This window comes from Saccopteryx leptura, chromosome 2, assembly GCF_036850995.1.
Source record: "Saccopteryx leptura isolate mSacLep1 chromosome 2, mSacLep1_pri_phased_curated, whole genome shotgun sequence".
NCBI classification, from domain to species: domain Eukaryota; kingdom Metazoa; phylum Chordata; class Mammalia; order Chiroptera; family Emballonuridae; genus Saccopteryx; species Saccopteryx leptura.
Genome location: NC_089504.1, coordinates 1372173 through 1395499, shown reverse-complemented (window position 1 = coordinate 1395499; position 23327 = coordinate 1372173). Strand labels below are relative to the sequence as shown.

Here is a 23327-nt window from a genome sequence, read left to right as displayed (position 1 = left end):
GAACCCTCCGGGGCCTGCCCGCCAGCACCGCCCGCGCCGCGCGACCCCGCGCCCGGCACCCGCGGGGAGGGGCGGAGCTTCGGGCAGCGCCCACTGCGCCTGCGAGAAAGGGTGGGGCGAGCGCGGAACGGGGGCGTGGCTTAGGGCGGTGCCCACTGCGCCTGCGGAAAGGGGCCGAACGAGCGCGGGCCGAGGGCGGGGCGGCGGCTCGCATCCACTGCGCCTGCGCAAGGCCTGGGCGGTGCGCGCGCTCCCGCCGGTTGGCCACCTCCTCGGCCGTCTCCTCCGCCGCCGCCGACCCCGCCGCACCGGGACCGCGCACGCGCACGCCGCCCGCCGCCTTCCCGGCCTCCCGGGCGATCCGGCTCGGCCCCGCAGCATGCAGCAGCAGCAGCACCCGCGGCGGCGGCGACGGCGGCGGCTCTGAGGTGAGGCGGACGGGGCGGGCCGGGCGGCGGGGGCGGGGCGGCCTGCGGGCCCCGCGCGGCGGCGCGGTCGTGCCCGTCCGTGTGTGTCCAGCCCCGGCCCCACGCGCGGCCCCACGCGGCCCCGCGCGGCGGCGCCTTTTGTTGCCGGGCGCCCGGCACAGCGCCCGCGAACGTGCCGATGGTGGACGCCGGCGGCCGCCCGGCGGCGGACGGCTGGAGGAGGATGGAGGCCGCGCCCGACGGCGCCGCGGACATCGTGCCGCTGGACCGCTACGACCCGGCGCGCGCCAAGATCGCCGCCAACCTGCAGTGGATCTGCGCCAAGGCCTACGGCCGAGGTGGGCCGCGCGCGGGGGCGGCGGCGGCGGGCGGGGCGCCTTTGTGCGGGACGCGGGGTGGGCGCGCGGGGCTGGCGTGGGGCGCGGGGCCGGGCCTCCTGCAGCCCCCGGGCCTCCGGCAGCTCCCGGGCCGGGCGGGCGCGGGGCGCGGGGCGCGGGGCCAGGGCCACGCGGGACGCCCCGCCGTGCCGGGTGTTCGCGGGGCCTCGGCCGTGCAGCTTCCCGGCGGGGAGCGGCTGGTGGCGGCACGGTGCTCGCCATTGAGACCTCTTCTTTCCTGGGGCTCACCGGGGCCACCATCCCCCGCGTGGGTGACGCGCTGCCTGGTCGTGCGGTCCGTTCCCTCCGGCCGGGCGGAGCTCCGCGGTCCCACTGCCGCTCGGTCGGGCTCGGCGTTCGCGGAACCAGGCGGTCCCCACGATCACCCTTGCTCGTCTCAGGTGCTTTGTGTCAGGTGCCGAGTCGCGTTCCTACCGTGTCAGTCTCTTTCTTCTTTTCTTTGGAAGCGGTTTGTGAAGTTGTCTTTCTCCGGGCTGGGGAGGACACCCAGTCCCCCCGTGGATGTAGCCTGGGTGAGGGGCGGCCACCCTTCCGCAGAGTTTGGACACGTGTTGAGCAAGCGTTGGCCGGTTGGAATGGCCTGGGCGTCCCCGGACCCGGGCAGGGGACACGGAACCACAGTCCGGGGAGGAGAGGTCACCCTTCCTTCCCCGTTTTCAGTTGTCCAGTTCTGTTTCCAGCCCCACAAAAACCGCGTTCTGTGTCCTTATGTGGGGGGTGGGGAGGCGGGAGGCACTGCCACATGCGTGATTGGGGGAGCAAAGGTGGAATCAGTTAAAGTAGGGACTTGTTGGAGTGAGACATGACAGGTGCAAGGAGTGACACCAGCGGCTACCCTGACGACCTCCCCTCACACCCACTCAGGCCTGGTTTCTGGTGCTGTTGCCTTTCCTTATAAATTCATCAGGCACCTGTGTCGCGCAGGGTGATCGTGCAGTGCCTTTCCCTGTGAGTTTTCCGAGACCTGGGCACTGCATCTGTGCCCCTCCATCCTCCCCAGCCTGGTGCCCTCACCTCCTGCCTGGGCTCCACTCCGAGTGCAGCCTGTTCTGGGTCACCTTCTGTGTGTGAGGGCTCTGCACGTGGGAAGTCTGGGCTCTGGCTGCAGGTAGCGGCTGCAGCCCCTCTCCCGCCCTGCCCTCTGGCTGCTTTAGCCCCGGGGCCGCATTCCTGTCCCATCCCTGGGCTCTGGCACCCAGCACGTGCACCCTCCTCAGTTGTTAGCGTTGGGGTCAGTACTTTTATTCCCGGTGCTGGTCGCTCCCATACCTGTTGACTCAGCTGATACGAACAAAGCTGCGATTGAAACAGGCTCCCCCGTGTTGATGGAATTGGAGGCGGTGCTTGTAGAACAAGGTGTGCGGGAGCTGCAGGAGACGCCCGAGGGTGGAAGACCGGGGCGGCCGTCACTACCCTCAGCTGCTGGTGCGTGCCCACGCGCTGATTTTAGAGGTCTGGCCTCTGTTCATTTTTGCTTTCCCTTCCTGTACCTTGCTTCTGGAAGAGGAGCAGATGTACATTTTTTTTTTTCTAGTAGAGAATCTCTTTAAATTAACAAACTTGGGAGATGCCCCATTCAGATGACCGAGGACAACTTGCCTCGGCTCAGCCGAAGGGAGTCCATCTGCTCCTGTTGGCGAGGGATCACACCTGGGCTGGGGAAGGATTTAGGTAGGGGACAGAGATTTTTGCCTCTCAACTCTATTTTCTAATCCAGGGGTCATTCTTTGTTCCTCTCTCTGGACGGCTCCATGTCCTGTCCACCTTAGTGGTCAGTGAGGGAGACATGGTTCCTTCAGACTGCTCCCGTGGATAGGAGGTCAGTTTTGGTGGGTGTGGTGGTCAAGGGACTTAAGTGTTTTCCTTGTTATACAAACTGCTCAAAAGGTAGCTCACTGGGACCCTACGGTCTTTCCGGTTGTGCAGGAATGGGAGGCACACGGTCGGCTGGGGCAGGTGCTCTGGCTGCCTTCCGCACCTGCCTTTCGGGACACGAGCCCCTGGGGCCGCTGGCCGCCACTCGCCATTGGTAGTAAGTGGGGAGCTCAGGCCGGGCCAGGCCTGAGGTGCAGTGGCTGTGCAGAATGTTTCCTCCCACCTTCCCGTCTCCGGCCACAGCCAGGAACTGTGGGCCAGCTTACACCGATTTTCTTAGAATCTGCCCCTCCTTTTTGGGGTTAACCCTTGTTTCATTGACAATGTTTTATTTTATTTTTTAAAATTTTTTAAAATTAATTATTTTATTTATTCATTTAGAGCAGGGGTCTCAAACTCAACTCAGCATGTGGGCTGCAGAGCAAGATCACAGCCGTTCGGTGGGCCGCACTAGGTCTACAAAAGGCAACTGTTACGCAACACTTTTCAGTGTCACAAAACGACCAGAAACTATAGTTCGTGGATTAGTCTGCGGGCCGCACAAAATTGTTCGGCGGGCCACGAGTTTGAGACCCCTGATTTAGAGAGAGGGGACAGAGAGAGAGAGAGAGAGAGAGAATGGGGGGAGGAGCAGGAAGCATCAACTCCCATATGTGCCTTGACCAGGGAAGCCCAGGTTTTTGAACCGGCAACCTCAGCTTCCCAGGTCGAAGCTTTAACCACTGCACCATCGCAGGTCAGGCTCATTGACAGTGTTTTAATAATTTTTCTAGAAGTAACGTGTTGGACACGTTGAACCTTCCTCATTTAAAAGTGTCTGTAAGAGGCCCTGGCCGGTTGGCTCAGTGGTAGAGCGTCGGCCTAGCGTGCGGAGGACCCGGGTTCGATTCCCTGCCAGGGCACACAGGAGAAGCGCCCATTTGCTTCTCCACCCCTCCGCAGCGCTTTCCTCTCTGTCTCTCTCTTCCCCTCCCGCAGCCAAGGCTCCATTGGAGCAAAGATGGCCCGGGCGCTGGGGATGGCTCTGTGGCCTCTGCCTCAGGCGCTAGAGTGGCTCTGGTCGCAACATGGCGACGCCCAGGATGGGCAGAGCATCGCCCCCTGGTGGGCAGAGCGTCGCCCCATGGTGGGCGTGCCGGGTGGATCCCGGTCGGGCGCATGCGGGAGTCTGTCAGACTGTCTCTCCCTGTTTCCAGCTTCAGAAAAAAAAAAAAAAAAAGTGTCTGTAAGAAAGAGGAACACCTGCTTAGCCAGAGTATTTTGTGATTTTTTGAGGGGTGAAAGTTGTCATAAATTGTTAAGAAAGTTTAAAGAGGTGACTTGAAACCCTATTTCAGTGGTAGTCAACCTAGTCCCTACGCCCACTAGTGGGTGTTTCAGCTCTCATGGTGGGCGGTAGCGCAGCAAAGTATAAATAAAAAGATAGATTTAACTATAGTAAGTTGTTTTATAAAGATTTATTCTGCCAAACTTAGCGAAAATCCAACATAAAGTATTTGGTAAGTAATTATTAATATGCTTTAACTTGCTGTAACTCTGCTTTATAAATTTTATAAAGTTACTTCCCTACTTTATAAATCACCATTACTGTGGAACCAGTGGGCGGTTAGAAAATTTTACTACTAACAGAGATACAGAAGTGGGCGGTAGGTATAAAAAGGTTGACTACCCCTGCCCTATTTCATAGAGTGGAGCACTGGACTGGGTTACTGTGTTCCTGGTTTTTGATTTTCCTCCATGAGCCATGAAACTTAAAGATACCTTCCTTTTAGGTTTGGAGTAATGGCTTTTGTTACCTTTCAAGAACAACGTTGAGAAAACAACCCAGGGAAAGTCTTAGAAGGCAGTCAGCTGTTTGCAAGCATGTTGCTATGTGCACAGTGGTGGTGATTTCACGCTGAGGAGCCCTGGAAACCAGTTGAGACTCACCACAGCTCTGTGGAGCTGAGCCATCCTGAAGAGGGCAGGACCTCAGGAGCCACCAAGGTCACCCTTCTCATTTTCCTGGCAGCAGACTGGGGTGGAGAGGCCACGGGCTGCCTGAGCCTGCTGCTCTGAGGGTTCGTCCTCACTCGTCCTCACTCGTCAGCGTAGTTAACTGCTGACCTGGAAACGGCTGTGGGGTGGGGAGTCCGTGCACGGGCGGCTGGGCGTCTGTACCATTGGCGAGGTGTCTGTGACTGAGCTATGCTACTTTCTCACACTGACCACACAAATAGCTAGGGGCCTGTTTGCCTAATTGATATTAGGAGCAAAATTCCTTCCTTGTCAACTCCAGGAGGTCACCACTTGATTTTGTTGTGGTGACGTGGTCTAAGTGACATGCAGGTCAGAACCCTTGTGTGGGCCCCAAACTGGAATTGAAAGCTGACTGCTGGTCCGGTCCCTTGGCTGCCAGAGCATAGTCACCGTGACTCAGGGGGGGCCTCATTTATAGCGCATTGTCACTTTTTGTGTATGTATTTTTCTGAGAAGCGGGGAGGCAGAAAGACAGACTTCCACATGTGCTTGACTGGGATCCACCCTGCATGCCCACCAGGGGTGATGCTCTGCCCATCTGGGGCATTGCTCCATTGCAATCGGAGCCATTCTGGCGCCTGAGGTGGAGGTCGTGGAACCATCCTCAATGCCCAGGCCAGCTTTGCTCCAGTGGAGCCTTGACTGTGGGAGGGGAAGAGAGAGACAGAGAGGAAGGAGAGGGGGAGGGGTGGAGAAGCAGATGGGCACTTCTCCTGTGTGCCCTGGCCGGGAATTGAACCTGGGACTTGCACACGCTGGGCTGACGCTCTACCACTGAGCTAGCTGGCCAGGGCCTCATCACTTTTTTTTTTTTTTTTTGTATTTTTCTGAAGCTGGAAATGGGGAGAGACAGTCAGACAGACTCCCGCATGCGCCGGACCGGGATCCACCCGGCACGCCCACCAGGGGCGACGCTCTGCCCACCAGGGGGCGATGCTCTGCCCCTCTGGGGCCTCGCTCTGCCACGACCAGAGCCACTCTAGCGCCTGGGGCAGAGGCCAAGGAGCCATCCCCAGCGCCCGGGCCATCTTTGCTCCAATGGAGCCTTGGCTGCGGGAGGGGAAGAGAGAGACAGAGAGGAAGGAGAGGGGGAGGGGTGGAGAAGCAGATGGGCGCTTCTCCTATGTGCCCTGGCCGGGAATCGAACCCGGGTCCCCCGCTTGCCAGGCCGACACTCTACCGCTGAGCCAACCGGCCAGGGCCTTTTTTTTTTTTTTTTTTTAAAGAAATAGAGAGTCAGAGAGAAGGACAGTTAGGGACAGGCAGATAGGAACAGAGAGAGATGAGAAGCATCAATTATCAGTTTTTTGTTGCGACACCTAGTTCATTGACTGCTTTCTCATATATATGTACCATGACCGTGGGCCTTCAGCAGACCGAGTAGCCCCTTGCTCATGCCAGCGACCTTGGGCCAAGCTGGTGAGCTTTTGCTCAAAGCAGATGAGCCTGTGCTCAAGCTGGCGACCTTGGGGTCTTGAACCTGGGTCCTCCGCATCCCAGTCTGACGCTCTGTCCACTGTGCTGTCACCTGGTCAGGCGGCTCATCACTTTTTATATGTGACAGTTTGCACAGGTTATTGGTTTGAGTTTAGATTGTGTTTTTTAATAGTCTTTTGTTCTCAGGCCCTGGCCAGGGAGCTCAGTTGAGTAGTGCATTGTCCAATACCCTAAGGCAGTGGTCCCCAGTCCTTGGGCCATTTGGTACTGGTCCGCAGAGAAAGAATAAATAACTTAAATTATTTCTATTTTATTTATATTTAAGTCTGAATGATGTTTTATTTTTTAAAAATGACCAGATTCCCTCTGTTACATCTGTCTAAGACCTACTCTTGACGCTTGTCTCGTAAGTTTGACAATTATATATATTTTATTTATTTATTTATTTATTTATTTTGGTATTTTTCTGGAGCTGGAAACGGGGAGGCAGACAGACTCCCGCATGTGCCTGACCAGGATCCACCCGGCATGCCCACCAGGGGGCGATGCTCTGCCCATCTGGGGCGTCACTCTGTTGCAACCAGAGCCATTCTAGCACCTGAGGCAGAGGCCACAGAGCCATCCTCAGCGCCTGGGCCAACTTTGCTCCAATGGAGCCTCGGCTGCGGGAGGGGAAGAGAGAGACAGAGAGGAAGGAGAGGGGGAGGAGTGGAGAAGCAGATGGGCGCTTCTCCTGTGTGCCCTGGCCGGGAATCAAACCCCGGACTCCTGCACGCCAGGCCGATGCTCTACCACTGAGCCAACCGGCCAGGGCTCAATTATATTTATATTTAAAAATACCACAGTTTTTATACCGGTCACATAATTTTATTTTGTGCATTTATCTGTCCCACCCTAAAGGCTGGTCCCTGAAAATATTTTCTGACATTAAACCGGTCCGTGGCCCAAAAAAGGTTGGGGACCACTGCCCTAAGGTTGCGGGTTTGATTCCTGATCAGGGCACACAGGAGAATCAATCAGTGAATGCATAAATAAGTGGAGCAAATCAGTTTCTCTCCTTCCCTCTCCTCTCCCCCCTCTTCTCTCCTCCTATCTGCCCCCTCTCCCCCTCCCCCTCATTTTCCTCTCCTTCCCTCTCTTTAAAATCAATACATTTTTTTTTTAAAGTGTGTTTTGTTCTTAGCAAGAGAGATGGTGCTTCTGAGATGGGAGGTCACAGAGCAAGCTAGTGCCTGTGTTGGGTGGCACTCGAGCCTGTGGGGTCAGGTTGCTGGCTGGTCTCCTTGAATGCCCGTCCCTCTGCTTGGGCTGCTGCAGACGTCTGGGTCTTGAGGTGAGGGGTCGTGGCTGTCCTGCGTGTGCCTTGTCTGCAGGACAGCTAGCGCTCCCCTGCTGGTCAGATGTGCAGAGGAGCCAGAAAAACCCTTGGACCAGGAATAGAAAGATGTGCTTTGATTCTGCTTTGATTCTGACCTGGTAGCCAGACACGGGTGGATGTGTGTCTGTAAAGATGGATGGACCAGTGTTTCATGCTCTGCTACCTGACCCGGTGCCACAGGTTAAACACTAACCAAAGAACATGAGTCCATCTGTAAGTTCAGACTGTCCCAGTCCTTTAAATTTCAGTGACTGTTGTGCTTCAGGATGTTAAAAGCCGTTAATACTTTCTTCTCCGAATTACCTTTATCCTCCTAATAGCTCAGAGGCTTCTCCTGCTGTTGACTATCTGTGGTTTTATTACATGATGTTATATGTACCTGTGTTCTTTTGTACTTTTTAAATATATATATATATATTTTTGTTTTTGTTTTTTTCTGACAGAGTGACAGATAGGGACAGACAGACAGGAGGGGAGAGAGATGAGAAGCATCAATTCTTTGTTGTGGCTCCTTAGTAGTTCATTGATTGCTTTCTCATATGTGCCTTGATGGTGGGGGGCTGCAGCAGACCCAGTGACCCCTTGCTCAAGCCAGCGACCTTGGGCTCAAGCTGGTGAGCCTTGCTCAAACCTCGGGGTTTTGAACCTGGGTTCTCCATGTCCTAGTTCGATGCTCTATCCACTGCTCCACCGCCTGGTCAGGCCTTTTTTACTATTTTTTTTTTTTAAGATTTATTATTTATTCATTATGGGGGGGGAGAGAGAGAGAGAGAGAGAAGGGGGAAGGAACAAGAAGTATCAACTCCCATATGTGCCTTGACCAGGCAAGCCCAGGGTTTTGAACCGGCAACCTCAGCGTTTCCAGATTGACGCTTTATCCACTGCGCCACCACAGGTCAGGCCCTTTTTTGCTTTTTAACTGAACTATTGAAAAAGTCAGATTGCTATCATTTTTCATCGAATCTGAAGTTGGTCCAGATGGAGCCACAAGGGAAGAAGTTCAATGGTGCTATCTCCTCAGTTGCTTAAAGTTCATATAAATCATTGATATATACAAAGGATGTGAAGTAATGCAAGGACTGGAAATTGGCAACCTGACATCTGTACAGAAGCTGTCAGGTGGGCAAATGAGGCCAGGGTCCCTGGGCTCCGGTCCGTGGTCGCTGTGGGAGGGGTGTATAGGGTGGCTTCATGAGTGATAGGCTTTGAAAGAGGGGTACGGTTTGGGTGCCCCCCCAGGAGTAGAGGGCAGGCATCAGGCTGTGTTGCGTGCGTGAGTGGGCACTGAGTTGATTAGCCTCGCTGTGACAGGATTTGTGGACTGAAATAGTAGGTGATTAGTTTGGAAAGGAGTCTGGGCCAGATTGTTTACTGTGCTCCAAGCTGGCTAGGGCTCTCTTCACAATGTGTGCGGGATGTTTTCATTCAGGGGGTGGTGGGTGAGAGCCTGGCAAGACCCATCTCGAAGGTTGGAGTGGGTAGAGTCCCCTCCTCGCCGGTCAGGTGGAATATCTGGGGTTTGTCTCGGTCCTCGGGCTGCTGTGGCCCAGGGGTTCTTGGGGACAACAGATGTCTACTTCCCCGTCTGGAGGCTGCAAGTCCCAGGTCCTGGTGCTGGCAGATCTGGTGTCTGGTTCGTGGGTGGCTGTCTTCTCGCTGTGTCCTTACTGGGCCGAGGGGCCAGGGGGCTCTCTGGAGCCTCGTTCTCGGGGGCTGCACCCGCACTGCCTGCTCACTTCCTGAGGCCCCCCCCCTCGCCCTTCCCCTTGGGGCTCAGGTTTCAGTATCTGAATTTTGGGGGGACACGCGTGGAGTTCACAGTGGAGCTAATGTCATTTGGCTTGAAGTGCCAAGGTCTCGCCTAGTTTGTCTGCAGTGGGATGAGAAGGGGGTGAGCCAGCCGATGTTGGGGCGGCAGAGTCGAAGGTGGGCAAGCTGGAGGAAGAGGCAGCGTGCCCCAGGCAGGAACGGGTCTGATCTCGATTCCACGGCCCTCTGCTGCTTTTCGTGGCTTGTTGTCACGTCCAGAAGCGTCATCTTTGAACTTGTATTTGTTCTGACTTCTTTCCTGTGCTTGTGCCTGTCCTGGTTTTCTGATTGTTCAGGAGCACTGGTTCACCTTAGTGTCCCTCAGCGACTGTCCGCGGCTCTTCAGACTCACTGAGCATTATGCTGTGAGCTGTGGGGTCGTCGGCATGCTGGGGCTCTCAGTGCAGGCCCGGCCGTGCACACAGACACCGTGAGGCAGGCCAGGGAGACAGGTGCCTGAGGAGCAGGAGCTATGTCAGAACCGGCAGTGGAGGGAGAGCGGCTCCCCCAGGGGATCTGGAATGTTCTTTGTGGCTTAGGTGGGTAAGAGCCGGTGGAAGGAAGGGAACCCCCGGGGCCCAGGACAAGGGGGCAGCGAGGGTTCAGCACCCTTCATGCTAAGGCAGGGCCAGTGTGTGGCTGCTGCAGAGTGGGACGGTGACCAGAGATGGGAAAAGATGCCGTGAGTGGCTGATGGACAGGTCGGTGTGTGGCTGTGTGTGAGCAGGGGCCGCTGAAGGACTCTGAGGAGGGAAGAGCTGCGTGGAAGCCGGGGGTCAGGGGTCTGTAGGGGGGGGGTGCCCATTGTTGGAGACACAGTGAATACTAATTTTGGACCCTGGATCGAGGTCTGCTCCACATAGAGCCTGTGGACATCTGAAGAGTCCAGTGTGATGAGCTGACCACGTCCAGGCAGAGTCCCGTCTTCACCACCAGGCGTCCTGGAGCCCCTCCCTCAGCCCCGGCTGGAGCCTCGCTGGTGTGCACCTGTCGCCGGGGGGTCGCTCGGGCTGCCCGTCTCCAGGCACAGGGCAGAGTAGGCAGCGTGGGTCTGGCGTCCTTCACACAGTGTTCTGCTGGAGATTCAGTGTCCAGCCTGCTGCTGAGGGCAGTGGAGTCTTCACTGGTGGTGCCCACATCTCTCACTCACTCGTTAGCCGTGCTCGGACGCTTCCACTCTCTGTTACCAGAACATCCTGGTGTGGACGCAGGTTTTCACGCGTCTTGAGTAAATAGCTGGGCATGAACTTGCTGGGTCATACGAGAGTGTTCTCTCCCGGTGTTTGCCAGAGTGGCCGTGTCACTGTTTCCACGAGCAGCGAGAGAGGGCGGCTGCTGTGCCCCCTCGCTAGCATGTGGCATCGTCCGCCTTCTTACTTTTAGCCATTCAGAGTGGACGGGTTTGGGTATTATTTCCCTGATGACTAATGATGAGGAGCACTTCTGATTTTTTGTTTTGTTTTTTTCAGTATGGATCAGGTTTTTTGTGTTTTAAGGTTTTATTCATTTTTATTTATTTATTTAAAAATTTTTATTTTATTTTATTTATTCATTTTAGAAAGGAAAGAGAGAGAGAAAAGAGAGAGAGACAGAGAGAGAGAAGGGGGGAGGAGCAGGAAGCATCAACTCCCATATGTGCCTTGACCGGCAAGCCCAGGTTTTTTTTCGAACCGGCGACCTCAGCATTTCCAGGTCGACGCTTTATCCACTGCGCCACCACAGGTCAGGCAATTTTATTCATTTTTAGAGGAGAGAGAGAGAAGGGGGAGGAGGAGCAGGAAGCATCAATTCCCATAGGTGCCCTGACCAGGCAAACCCAGGGTTCTGGCAGCCTCAGTGTTCCAGGTGGGAGCTTTATCCACTGCGCCACTGCAGGTCAGGGTTAAAGAGGGAGGGGAAGAGTGCCCCGGTAGGGTAGCTCAGTTGGTTAGAGCCCTGGTCGGCAAACTGCGGCTCGCGAGCTACATGCACTTTTTAGCCCCTTGAGTGTGGCTCTTCCACAAAATACCACGTGCGGGCGCTACCTCGATAAGGAATGTACCTACCTATATAGTTTAAGTTTTAAAAAATTTGGCTCTCAAAAGAAATTTCAGTCGTTGTACTGTTGATATTTGGCTCTGTTGACTAATGAGTTTGCCGACCACTGGTTAGAGCAGGGGTCCCCAAACTTTTTACACAGGGGGCCAGTTCTCTGTCCCTCAGACCGTTGGAGGGCCGGAGTATAAAAAAAAAACTATGAACAAATCCCTATGCACACTGCACATATCTTATTTTTAAGTAAAAAAACAAAACGGGAACAAATACAATATTTAAAGAACAAGTAAATTTAAATCAACAAACTGACCAGTATTTCAATGGGAACTATGCTCCTCTCACTGACCACCAATGAAACAGGTGCCCCTTCCAGAAGTGCGGTGGAGGCCGGATAAATGGCCTCAGGGGGCCACATGTGGCCCGTGGGCCATAGTTTGGGGACCCCTGGGTTAGAGCATCGTCCTGATATGCCAGGGTTGTGGGTTTGATCCCCATTCAGGGCACATACAAGAATTGACTAATGAATGCATGGATAAGTGGAACAACACATTGATATCTCCCTCTCCCTCTCTCTGTCTCTCTCCCTCTCTCTCCCCTTCCTCCCTCCCTTCCTCCCTCCTCCCCCTTCCTTTCTAAAATGAATCAAATAAAATTTTTTAAAAAGAAGATGGGGAGGCCTGACCTGTGGTGGCGCAGTGGATAAAGCGTCGACCTGGAATGCTGAGGTCGCCAGTTCAAAACCCAAGGCTTGCCTGGTCAAGGCACATATGGGAGTTGATGCTTCCTGCTCCTCCCCGTTCTCTCTGTATCTCTCCCACTCTCTCTCTCTAATAAAAGTGAATAAATAAAATCTAAAAAAGTAAAACAAATAAAAATTTTTAAAAAAGGAGATGGGGAGAGAGAGAGAAACATTGATTTGTTGCTTCACCCATCCATGCATTCATCGAGTGATTCTTGCATGTGCCCTGATTGGGGATCAAACCCACACGCTTGGTGTATCAGGATGACACTAACTAACTGAGCCACCCAGCCGGGGTGATGAGTGCTTTTTTTTAAAAGGGAGAGAAATGAGAAGCACCAACTCGTATTGTGTCAGTTTAGTTCATTGATTGCTCCTCATACATGCCTTGACTGGGGGCCTCAGGCTGAGCCGTGGACACCTTGTTCAACCAGTGACCCTGGGATTATGACCATGGGATCACGTTGATGAGCTCAGGCTCAAGCTGGCAACCGCGGGTTTTGAACCTGGGACTTCAGCCTCCTTCATTTATGAAGGGCTTCTTCACCAGATACGGCATTTGCGGTGGACGGCTCTTTTCCTTCCTTCAGCACTTGGAAAAGGGTCCCGCGTGCCTCTGGCCTCCGCGGCTCCGAGGAGAAGCCCCCTCTGTCGGGTCAGGGCTGCCCTGCCCGAGTGTCGATTCCCTCTCACTGCTGCAGAGTGGCTGTCTTCACTTCTCAGAACTGTGGTTGCGATGTGCCTTGACATGGATTTATTCTATTTGGGGGTTACTTAGTTTCTTGGAATCTGGGGGATTTTGCCATATTTGGGACATTTTCAGACATTTCCTCAAATACTCTTTCAGCCCCGCCATGTTCTCTTCTGGGACTCCAGTGATACAGCTGTTGGGTATTTTGTTTTCTGTTTTCAATCTGCTCAGATGGGGTGACTCTGTCTCCTGTTCCTCAGGGTCACTGGTCTGTCCACTGCTGTCTCCACCTCACGGCCAAGCCCGTCCAGGGAGTTTTATTTACATTTGTTTACTTTTATTTTTAGTTCTATATTCAGTTCTTTTTATAACGACTTTCGCTTTGCTGAACTTTTTTCTTTTTTTTTTTTTTTTTTGTATTTTTCTGAAGCTGGAAACAGGGAGAGACAGTCAGACTCCCGCATGCGCCTGACCGGGATCCACCCGGCACGCCCACCATGGGCGATGCTCTGCCCACCAGGGGGCGATGCTCTGCCCCTCTGGGGCGTCGAGGCCAAGGAGCCATCCTCAGTGCCCGGGCCATCTTTGCTCCAATGGAGCCTCGGCTGCAGGAGGGGAAGAGAGAGACAGAGAGGAAGGAGAGGGGGAGGGGTGGAGAAGCAGATGGGCGCTTCTCCTGTGTGCCCTGGCTGGGAATCAAACCCGGGTCCCTCGCACGCCAGGCCGATGCTCTACCGCTGAGCCAACCGGCCAGGGCCTGAACTTTTTTCTGTTTCATTTGTTCCAAGAGAATTTGTAATTGCTTTGACATCCTTGTTAGGTGAGTCCACTCGGACCCTGTTCCTGTTAGTGTTGGTGACTGTCCTTCCTCATGAAGTCGTGCTGGACTGGGTTCTGGGTGTGCTGGGGAGTTTTCTTTTTTCTTTTCTTTTCTTTTCCTTTCTATTCTATTCTTTTCTTTCTTTCTTTCTTTCTTTCTTTCTTTCTTTCTTTCTTTCTTTCTTTCTTTCTTTCTTTTACAGAGACAGAGAGAGAGTCAGAGAGAGAGATAGGGATAGACAGACAGGAACGGAGAGATGAGAAGCATCAATCATTAGTTTTTCATTGCACATTGCGACACCTTAGTTGTTCATTGATTGCTTTCTCATATGCGCCTTGACTGTGGGCCTTCAGCAGACCAAGTAACTAACCCCTTGCTGGAGCCAGCGACCTTGGGTTCAAGCTGGTGAGCTTTTGCTCTAACCAGATGAGCCCGCACTCAAGCTGGTGACCTCGGGGTCTCGAATCTGGGTCTTCCACATCCCAGTCCGACGCTCTACTCACTGCGCCACCGCCTGGTCAGGCATTTTCTTTCTCTTTTAAGATTTTATTTGTTGATTTTACAGGGTAGGAAGGACAAGAAGTATCAACTCACAGTTGCTTCGTGTTAGTTTTTAATTGATTGCTGTCATTTGTGCCTTGACCAGCAAGCCCAGGGTTTTGAACCAGCGACCTCAGCATTCCAGGTTGATGCTCTGTCCACTGTGCTGGACAGGCAGGCCATGGGTGATTTTCAGTGGCTTCCTTGACACATGCCTGTTGTGTTAGGAGACTCTGGGTGCTGTTTGAGTGTTTTGTTGTCACTGGCAGTTGGCACACAGGTCCTGCCTGGCTTCTGTGGCCTGTGGCTCTGGGGACAGTGCGGTGCTCATGGCCTGTGCTCCGGGGACAGTGCGGTGCTCATGACCTGTGCTCCGGGGACAGTGGAGTGCTCATGGCCTGTGGTCGGGGGACAGTGCGGTGCTCATGGCCTGTGCTCGGGGGACAGTGCGGTGCTCATGGCCTGTGGCTCCGGGGACAGTGCGGTGCTCATGGCCTGTGGCTCCGGGGACAGTGGAGTGCTCATGGCCTGTGCTCCGGGGACATGCAGTGCTCATGGCCTGTGCTCCGGGGACAGTGCAGTGCTCATGGCCTGTGCTCCAGGGACAGTGTGGTGCTCATGGCCTGTGCTCCAGGGACATGCAGTGCTCATCATGACCTATGCTCCGGGGACAGTGCAGTGCTCATGGCCTGTGCTCCGGGGACATGCAGTGCTCATGGCCTGTGCTCCGGGGACAGTGGAGTGCTCATGGCCTGTGCTCCAGGGACAGTGTGGTGCTCATGGCCTGTGCTCCAGGGACATGCAGTGCTCATCATGACCTATGCTCCGGGGACAGTGCAGTGCTCATGGCCTGTGCTCCGGGGACATGCAGTGCTCATGGCCTGTGCTCCGGGGACAGTGCAGTGCTCATGGCCTGTGCTCCGGGGACAGTGCAGTGCTCATGACCTGTGGCTCCGGGGACAGTGCGGTGCTCATGGCCTGTGGCTCCAGGGACAGTGCAGTGCTCATGGCCTGTGCTCGGGGGACAGTGCAGTGCTCATGGCCTGTGGCTCCAGGGACAGTGCAGTGCTCATGGCCTGTGCTCCGGGGACAGTGCAGTGCTCAGAGCCTCTGTGCTGCTCTTTTTGGTTTCCCTGGTGTGTTGCTGCTGGGGCTCCCCCTGCCCCTGCAGGCATTTCTTTAAGAGGCAGGAGGGCTTCCTGGGGTCCTACTGCTGGACTCCATTGATGTCTGGGGGTGGTGTCTCAGGCATGAAGGGGGAGGAGAGCACTTCCAAACCGGGTGCTGTGTTGAGGTGCTTATTATTGGGGCTCCTGTCCATTCTCTGCTGGTTCTGCCAGGCTGGCCTGGTGTAGCAGGGACTCCCTTCCGCCTGGAGCCGGAGTAAATCTCCTTCTGTTCTAGGCCTGCTGTCAGGAAGGAGCAGGCCTGGATCACCTGCTGGGTGGGGTCCTGAGACGCCTGCTTGTCTCAGGGGTTGCGTCTCCTGTGCTTGCCTTTCATTTGCAGGGTGTGCGGTTGTGCCTAGTGGGAGGGGGAGGGGCGGGGAGAGACAGCCTGTGTCCTCGCCTCCGGCCAGAGGACCCCCCCCCCCCCCCGTGCCTTTGGGTCTCATCGGTGTTACTAGCATGTTCTTTGGCTTTTAAATTTCCTTTTTTTTTATGCTGGGTTTCATGAATTTCATAGGTTTTGGAAAATTCTTGTCCATTTTCTGTTGAAGCACTGTTTTTGGCCCATATTTGCTCTTTTTTCTTTAAGTTTAGTTACTATATTTCTGTTCTAGAATTTAATTTTATTTGGTTCTTTTTCTAATATGCCAAGTTCTTTTTTCTTTCCTTTTCAAAAACAATTTCCAGTTTTCTGCCAAAATCCTTCATCTTGTCTTTTTTTTCCTTGTTTTACGCAGTCACCAGTGTCTGCCCGTGGCTGATGCCCACCTGGCGGCCCGAGGCCTCCTCCTCGTCCTCAGGTCGTCACAGTCTGATTATGAAGCGCTGGCACAGTTTTCTTCAGATTGGTTCTGCCTGGGTTTGCTGAGCTTCCTCGGCCTGTGAATTGGTGTCTGTCAACAAATACGGGGAGATTTTGACCTTTCTTTCTTCAGGTGCCGTTTCCGCACTCATCTCTGCAGAGCACGGATGTCGGCCTCGGCCCCGGCTCTGTCCTGCCCTCCGCCCTTCTCTAGGGTCACTGTCTCCTGTCCTCTTCCCTCTTCTAGTGAAGCTCGAGTGTTTAGTTCTGAAGTTTTAGTGTTTTTTTTAAAAGAGGAAACAAACATTTAATGTCTAAAAGATTATTTCCACTACTGGCTTCTTCTCAGAAATTATAACATTTTAGAATTAAAAACTCATAGGTTCACAAAATTCCTTTTTTCTTTATGTTATAAATCTCTTTTTCACCTGTTCATGGTTAACAATATATGCACCTATATTTTTATTGAATCTCTTGGGGTGACAGTTAATAAACCCACCCAGGGGTCAAGTGTACAGCTCAGTAAAACATCACCTGCACCCTGCATCACTGGTGGGCCCATCGCCCCAGGCAGAGGTGCTCTCTGTCCCTGTTGACCCCCCCCCTTGGCTGTCTCCCACCCTCACCCTGCCCCCTCTCCCTCAGGCCGTCACCATGCTGCCGGCTGTGTCTGCCTGTGTGTGTGTGTGAGAGAGAGATCATTTACCTTTCACCTGGCCCTCCAGCACCCTCTGCTCTGACAGCTGTCAGTCTGGTTTTTGTCTCTGAGTCAGTCTCTATTTTGTTAGTTTATTTTCATTGGATCCCACACATAAGTGTGATCATTTGGTGCTTCTCTCTCTGACTGGCTTGTTTCACTTAGCGTAATGTTCTCCAGGTCTATTTCTGCTGTTGCAAAGGGTCAGATTTCCTTTTTTATGGCTGTGTAGCAGTCCACCGTGTGTACTGCTCTTCTCTCCGCTCATCTACTGACGGGCACCTGGGCTGCTTCCAGGTCCTGGGCGGTATAAATAACGCTGCAGTGAACGTGGGGGTTCTTTCAGATCTTTGTTTTGGGTTTCTTTGGATTTCTTCCCAGAAATGGAATTGCTGGGTCATGAGGCAGTTCTATTAAAAAGTAAATTTTTCCATTTTTAGTTTTTTGAGGCAGCTCCATACTGCGTTTCACAGTGGCTGCACCAACCTGCATTCCCATCAACAGTGCACAAGGGCTCCCTTTTCTCCACACCCTTGTCAACACTTGTTTGTTAAGTTATTGATGATAACCACTTGACAGGTGTGAGGTGTGGTGGTGGTTCTTATTATGTAGTGGTTTTTATTTCTTTGCCGAGAATGTCTGTGTTCCCATTTACTTCAGGAGTGCTTCACGTTTTCTTCACGGAGCTGGTTATGATAGATGCCTCAGGGTCTTTGATGAGTCTGCCGTCTGGGTCCTCTTACGGTTGGCGTTTATCCACCGTCTTTCCCTTGAGAATCGGTCCTATTTTCCTGGCTCTTTGTATGTTGAGTAATTACGAGTCGTGTCCTGGACATTTTGCATGTGACATTGTTGCCCAGTTCTGGGTCTTGCTGAAATCTCTTAGGTGATGTTGATGTTTCTGGTTTGTTTTGCAGCTGGGTTGCCATAAACCTGGGTTGGTTCAGACCACAGCCTGCCGTGCCGTTAGTGGGCCGTGGTTCCCAAGTCAGTTCAGTTCTCTGGGTCTGTCCTGCACGCACACAGCTCGGGGGGGGGGGGAGCCCAGCGTTGTATGGGTTCATACATGGAAGTAGGGGTTCCCTTTCCTGAAGTTCCCCCATACTTTGTGGCTTGAGGGAGCCCTTCCTCCCTACCCTCTGGCTAGAAGAAGACAGGGTTTGCCTGGGACCACTGGATGCATGGTGTGACAGAGACAGGAAAAGGGGGTGCACTCCTCACCTTCTCCAGACCGCTGGAGCTCCTGGCTCCCCTGGGCTCAGATGAGTTTCTCTCTGTGTTTGGCTGTCGCTGTGACTGCAGTTCTGTGACTGACCGCTTGCTGAGAAAAGGCCGGTTAAGCCCAGGCACCTCCCACCCTTCAGCCCGCAGCGCCCTCTCTCTGCTCCTGTGCCCAGAAAGTTGGGGTTTCTTAGCATTTTGGCCTGTGTTCACCGCGGTGCTGAGGCCGGCTGCCCTCTGGTCAAAGCCAGGAGAAGAGGGAACAGCTAGGCCGCCTGTACTGAGGCTTCTGCAGGCTCTGCCTCTCCTCCCAAGTTGCCTGCCAGTGGTTGGAAGTCCCTGGGAGCTGCTCTCAGAGGGGAGGCTGGGCTGGACCGCCCGCGCTGCAGGTCGTGGGTGTGCTGCTGTCGCCGGCTGTTCCTGCTGGCTCTGGTTCAGGACGCCCGGTCACTTTCCCTACCTGCTTATTTTTCATTTGCGCTGAATTTATCTAGTATTTGAAAGATTGTAGACATCAGTTGAGGCCTAAGGTGTTACTTTCTCCAGGAAGAAGTTACATTTGCTTCCAGACACTAGCAGTGGGTAGTCCCCTTGCCTCCAGGTCATAGACTGGGTTACTCTGAGCCCAGGGGTAGTGCTTTTCTTCTTGACAATTTTAGTATTAGTTTTAATTTTTTTTTTTTTGTATTTTTCTGAAGTGAAAAGTGGGGAGGCAGAGAGACAGACTCCTGCATGCGCCCGACGGGGATCCACCCGGCATGCCCACCAGGGGGCAATGCTCTGCCCCTCTGGGGCGTCGCTCTGTTGCAACCAGAGCCATTCTAGCGCCTGGGGCCGAGGCCACAGAGCCATCCTCAGTGCCTGGGCCAACTTTGCTCCAATGGAGCCTCGGCTGTGGGAGGGGAAGAGAGAGACAGAGAGGAAGGAGAGGGGGAGGGGTGGAGAAGCAGATGGGTGCTTCTCCTGTGTGCCCTGGCTGAGAATCGAACCCAGGACTTCCACACGCCGGGCTGGTGTTCTACCACTGAGCCAACCGGCCAGGGCTTAAAATTTTTACTTACTGATTTTTAAAGAGGATTGGAGAGAGAGAAACATCAGTTTGTTGTTCCATCCACTTATGCACTCATTGATTGTTTCTTTTTAATTGGTTTTAGTGAGAGAGGTGGAGGGGGAGAGAGAGAGAAAGACAGGAACATCGCTTGCTCTGTTCCTCTATGTGCCCTGGCCACAGATCACCCCGCAACCTCTGTGCTTCAGGACAGTGCTCTAACCCACTGAGCTACCTGGCCAGGAGCAGCGGCATGCTTTTGAGGACTGCTGTATGTCAGGTTCATGCCTGCAGTCTCTGAGGTCTCAGCCCAGAGTGTGTGGGAGGTTGCCAGGGTCCTTGCTCTCTGTCAGGCCCTGGAGTCCAGATTTTGTCCTTGTGACTTGAGAGGTGTGTGAGTGCAGCTTGCCTGCTATTCCTGCCTCCTCTGGAATGGACAGGTGCTTCTGGGCGGCTGGACCACACCCTCAGGTGATCCTCTCGGGGATTGCGGCCTTCCCCCTGACCTTGGCCTGCTGACCCCTCCTCTCAGTGTCCTGTCAGCTGGCCCAGCCTCCCTGCCCCTCAGGTGTCTGCACTGGGAGAGCTGATGTGAAGTTTGCCACCTACCGTCCCTGGGAGAACACTCACTCTGTCTATTTGCCCTTCTGTGTGGTCAGGAGTCCTCCTTGCCAGGGGTGGGTTACCCTGGTGGTGCCCCTGAGCACTGGCATGCCCTTCTGTGTGGTCAGGAGTCCTCCTTGCCAGGGGTGGGTTACCCTGGTGGTGCCCCTGAGTACTGGCATGCCCTTCTGTGTGGTCAGGAGTCCTCCTTGCCAGGGGTGGGTTACCCTGGTGGTGCTCCTGAGCACTGGCATTGGAGCCTGGGGTGTCAGTGTGTGGGGACACTTGTCTGGGGAGAGGACCTGAAGTCGGTCCCTTCCTGGGGAGTCTTTGAGGTGTGAGTGAGGAGAGTCTGTCCTCAGGCTGGAGAGAGGCCCCAGGGTCCCTTGTCACCTTCCCAGTAACCGGTCCTGCCTCTGGGAAGTCCGTCTCTCTCCCAGGAGCTGTCCTTGGTAAGAGCTGGTCCGAGTTGTACGTAGGGCCTTGTCATGCAGGGGGGGAGGTGTCGAGGGTCGATTGACCCGCTGCCCACCCGAGCGGGTTCCATGGTGTGGTGCTGTCAGACCAGTGCTGCTGCCTCTGTGCTTTGAGGTGAAGTGGGTCCACTGAGGTCACCCACTGTGCGAGAGGTGTCCTGCCGGCCCACCTCCACCAGGCCGGGCCTCTTCCGCTGTCTCAGGTCCCTCCCGCCCGGGACCTCTCTTTCCCCTAGGTTTCTCAGAGTTCATTTAGAAAATGAGCAGAATACTTGCTTTCTCTTCTTGGAGCGTGGTTGTGAAGCCTGCTGTCGTCTCTGTGAGATAATTCCGATACTTGGGTCCTCAGGAGTGGCGGGTCTGTGGGTGGCCTTTCCCCGATGCCAGTACGTTTCCTCTGCTGAGTAAATTTGCGTTGTGTCTTAGACATTCTTTTTTTTAGTGATTTTTTAATTTATTGATTTGAGAGAGAGAGAAAGGCAAGGGGGGGAGGAGCGGGAAGTATCAACTTGTAGTTGCTTCTGGTATGTGCCTTGACTGGGCAAGCCCAGGGTCTTGAACCAGCGACCTCAGCGTTCCAAGTTGAGGCCTTATCCACTGTGCTGACAAGGTAGGTGGGTATTCTAACTTTTACCTGGAAGACTCTAGGTCCTGCTGAAATCTAGAGAACGGTTTTTTCTTTTCACTTTAATTTTTAATTTATTGTGTTGGCATGGTTGCAAGTATCCCACTCAGTGTAACACCCTTTATACACTGCGTCACGCCCCCATGCGCCATGCAAGTCTCTGCTCCCCCCCAGCTCCCCTCTCTGCCCCCTGCGTCCACCCTCTTTCCCTCCAGCTGTTGCTGTTTTCCTTATCTGTGTGTTCTGTGTATATAGTTTGACTAATCACTTCCCCTTCTTCGATTGCCCCCCCCCTCCCCCGCAGCGTCCCTCTGCTCCCTGTGGCCCCGCCTCTGTTTCTGTTCTGTCCCTCAGTTTACTGTGTGCGTCAGGTTCCACATGCAAGTGAGAGCACACGCTGTTTGTCTCTCTGCCTGGCTCACTTCACTCAGCCCAACACATGCACTCTAGGTCCATCCATGACATCACAAGAGGTGAGATTTCCTTCTCTCCCATGGCTGAGTAGTATTCCGTTGTGTGAATGTCCACAGCTTTTTATCCACTCGTCCCCTGAGACTGCGTTGGAGCTGGTTGAAGTGTCAGGACACTGGTTGGGTGGCCTCAGTGGCAGCACCTGCCCCGGGTCCTGGCCTGGCCCTGGGTGCCTGTGGTGGCTCCGTGACGTGGCCTTGCTGTGCCCGACAGCCACAGGAAGAGCGCTTCCCCCTGACGTCTTAACCTCACGGCAGCAGTGACAGTAGCGTAGGAACCAGTGTTCCTGAGCTCCAGGCTCTGCACTCAGTGCAGTGACCTCCAGACGAGCCGGACTGAGTGCTCGCCCAGCCCCAGGACACGCGCTGTGGGGTCCGTCACTTACACTTGGGGCTGAGATCCCCGGAGGCCACGCAGGAGGCACGCCAGCCCTGCTCTCAGCCTGCACACTGCCTGCCTCCTGCTGTGGCCCTCTGCTCCCCCGGCCCCTGCTGCCCTTCTCCCTCTCCTTCTGCGCTGGACTTCAGCCCCATGGTGACTACAGCTGGTCAGGACCCTCGGGCCTCCATCCTGCCCTCCCATCAGGACCTGCATCTCTTCCGGGACCTCCAGCCAGCCTCAGGGAGTGCGCTGGGTTGGCCTCCTGGTTTTTGGAGAACAACAGACTTGTATCACTTCAGACTGCTGCTCCTCGGACACTGACTCTCAGACTGCTCCCCCTTGAAGCGGAAGCCGTGTCCTCAAGCACCTCTCCTGAGGCGATGTCCGGCCACCTTGCACCCCGCCCTGGCCGCAGGCAGTCCTCTCCAGGAGTGGTCTGGTGGGATGGAATTCCCTCAGCTTGGAGCCACTGCCACCCGTCACTGCTGCTTCTCCATCCTTCTTCTCCTGCTGTCACAGCCAAGGAGACACGGCTCCTCCTGGCTCTACAGTCTTGTCTCCCACCCTGTGCCCTGGGGCCCCGGCAGGGAGTATCTAGTGACCCTCCAACGTTTCCAGGCTCCCTTCCTCCTCTGCCCTGGGGGTGACCCCGCCCCGGGCTGGTCCTGTCTGTGGGTACGGGCCCTCAGAGCACCTCAGCCTACCTTATGCACTGGTGTCCCCAGTCCCACCTGTATGGGCGCCTGGTAGGTGCCTGGCTGAGGGTCTGCTGAGGGACACACCAGGGCTGCTCTGTGACACCAAGCCACACCATCTCCTGGGGGCTGCTCACGGAGGTCATGTCCTCGGGTCCCTGCCTGCCTCCTTCTCTGCCCCATGGTGCTGGGTCCACGTGGCTCATCTGCCCCTAGAGCTCCCCACGCCCAACACGTTGTGTGGGAATGAGGGACTTTTCAGTTGTCTGGCAAGGCCCCAGCCCCGAGAGCAGTGCCACCTCATCCTGACAACACGGCCGGTGTGTGTCTGGCTGCAGCAGGTGCTCGGTCAGAGCGGCTCAACAATGAGTCACCCTCGCCAGCCATCTTGGTCTGTGGGGGATGAAAACTAAGCCCCTGGAAAGAGGTTCAAGAATTTACAAGGTGGCCTCTCTTGAACCAACTTCAGAGCTGTGCGCACAAAGTCCTGGTACTTCACAGAAGTGAGTCAGGCAGTGAGGAGCCCCTGTGGGCGGGGGAGGGTGCTGCACCAGACCGGGGGGCTTCCGGGGGCCCTGTGTGTAGGAGCGCTGGTGAAAGTCCCAGCGTTTGTCTTGAGTGGGTGCATCCTTTTCTCCTAACCCTCCTAGCTTGAATCTGAAGTTGATGTCATTCGATTCGTGTATTTATGCTCATGACAGTTCAGAATTACTTATGTGGATCTGTGTTCTGGTAAGTAGACCACCTGATGGAAAACACTTCAGCTCGGTCTGTGGGAGAGAAGTCCTGCTTCAGAGCCACGGCTGCTGCTCTGCGGCCTCGTCAGGTCCGTGGTCAGGTGGCCTGTGTCTCTGCACCTGTGTCTCTGTGCACCTGTGTGTGCACTCCTGTCCTTCCCGGGCCCGGCCTCTGCTCTGCCTGTGCCCGCCGTCCTCCAGAGCCCTGGCCTGTGGTCGTGTGTCTCTGTGCAC

At 54.7% G+C, this 23327-nt stretch overlaps 1 protein-coding gene across 3 annotated transcripts in view; it reads left to right on the top strand.

Moving 5' to 3' along the window:
* The first annotated feature begins 240 nt into the window (after window positions 1–240).
* CAMSAP1 (calmodulin regulated spectrin associated protein 1) overlaps window positions 241–23327 on the top strand; it is a 69679-nt gene continuing 46592 nt past the window's right edge. For 2 of the 3 annotated variants that reach the window (XM_066366668.1, XM_066366667.1), the window contains exon 1: window positions 441–766. In XM_066366668.1, coding sequence (XP_066222765.1) covers window positions 607–766 — 160 coding nt within the window. In that variant the 5' untranslated portion in view covers window positions 441–606. The other variant, XM_066366669.1, reaches the window with a different exon arrangement.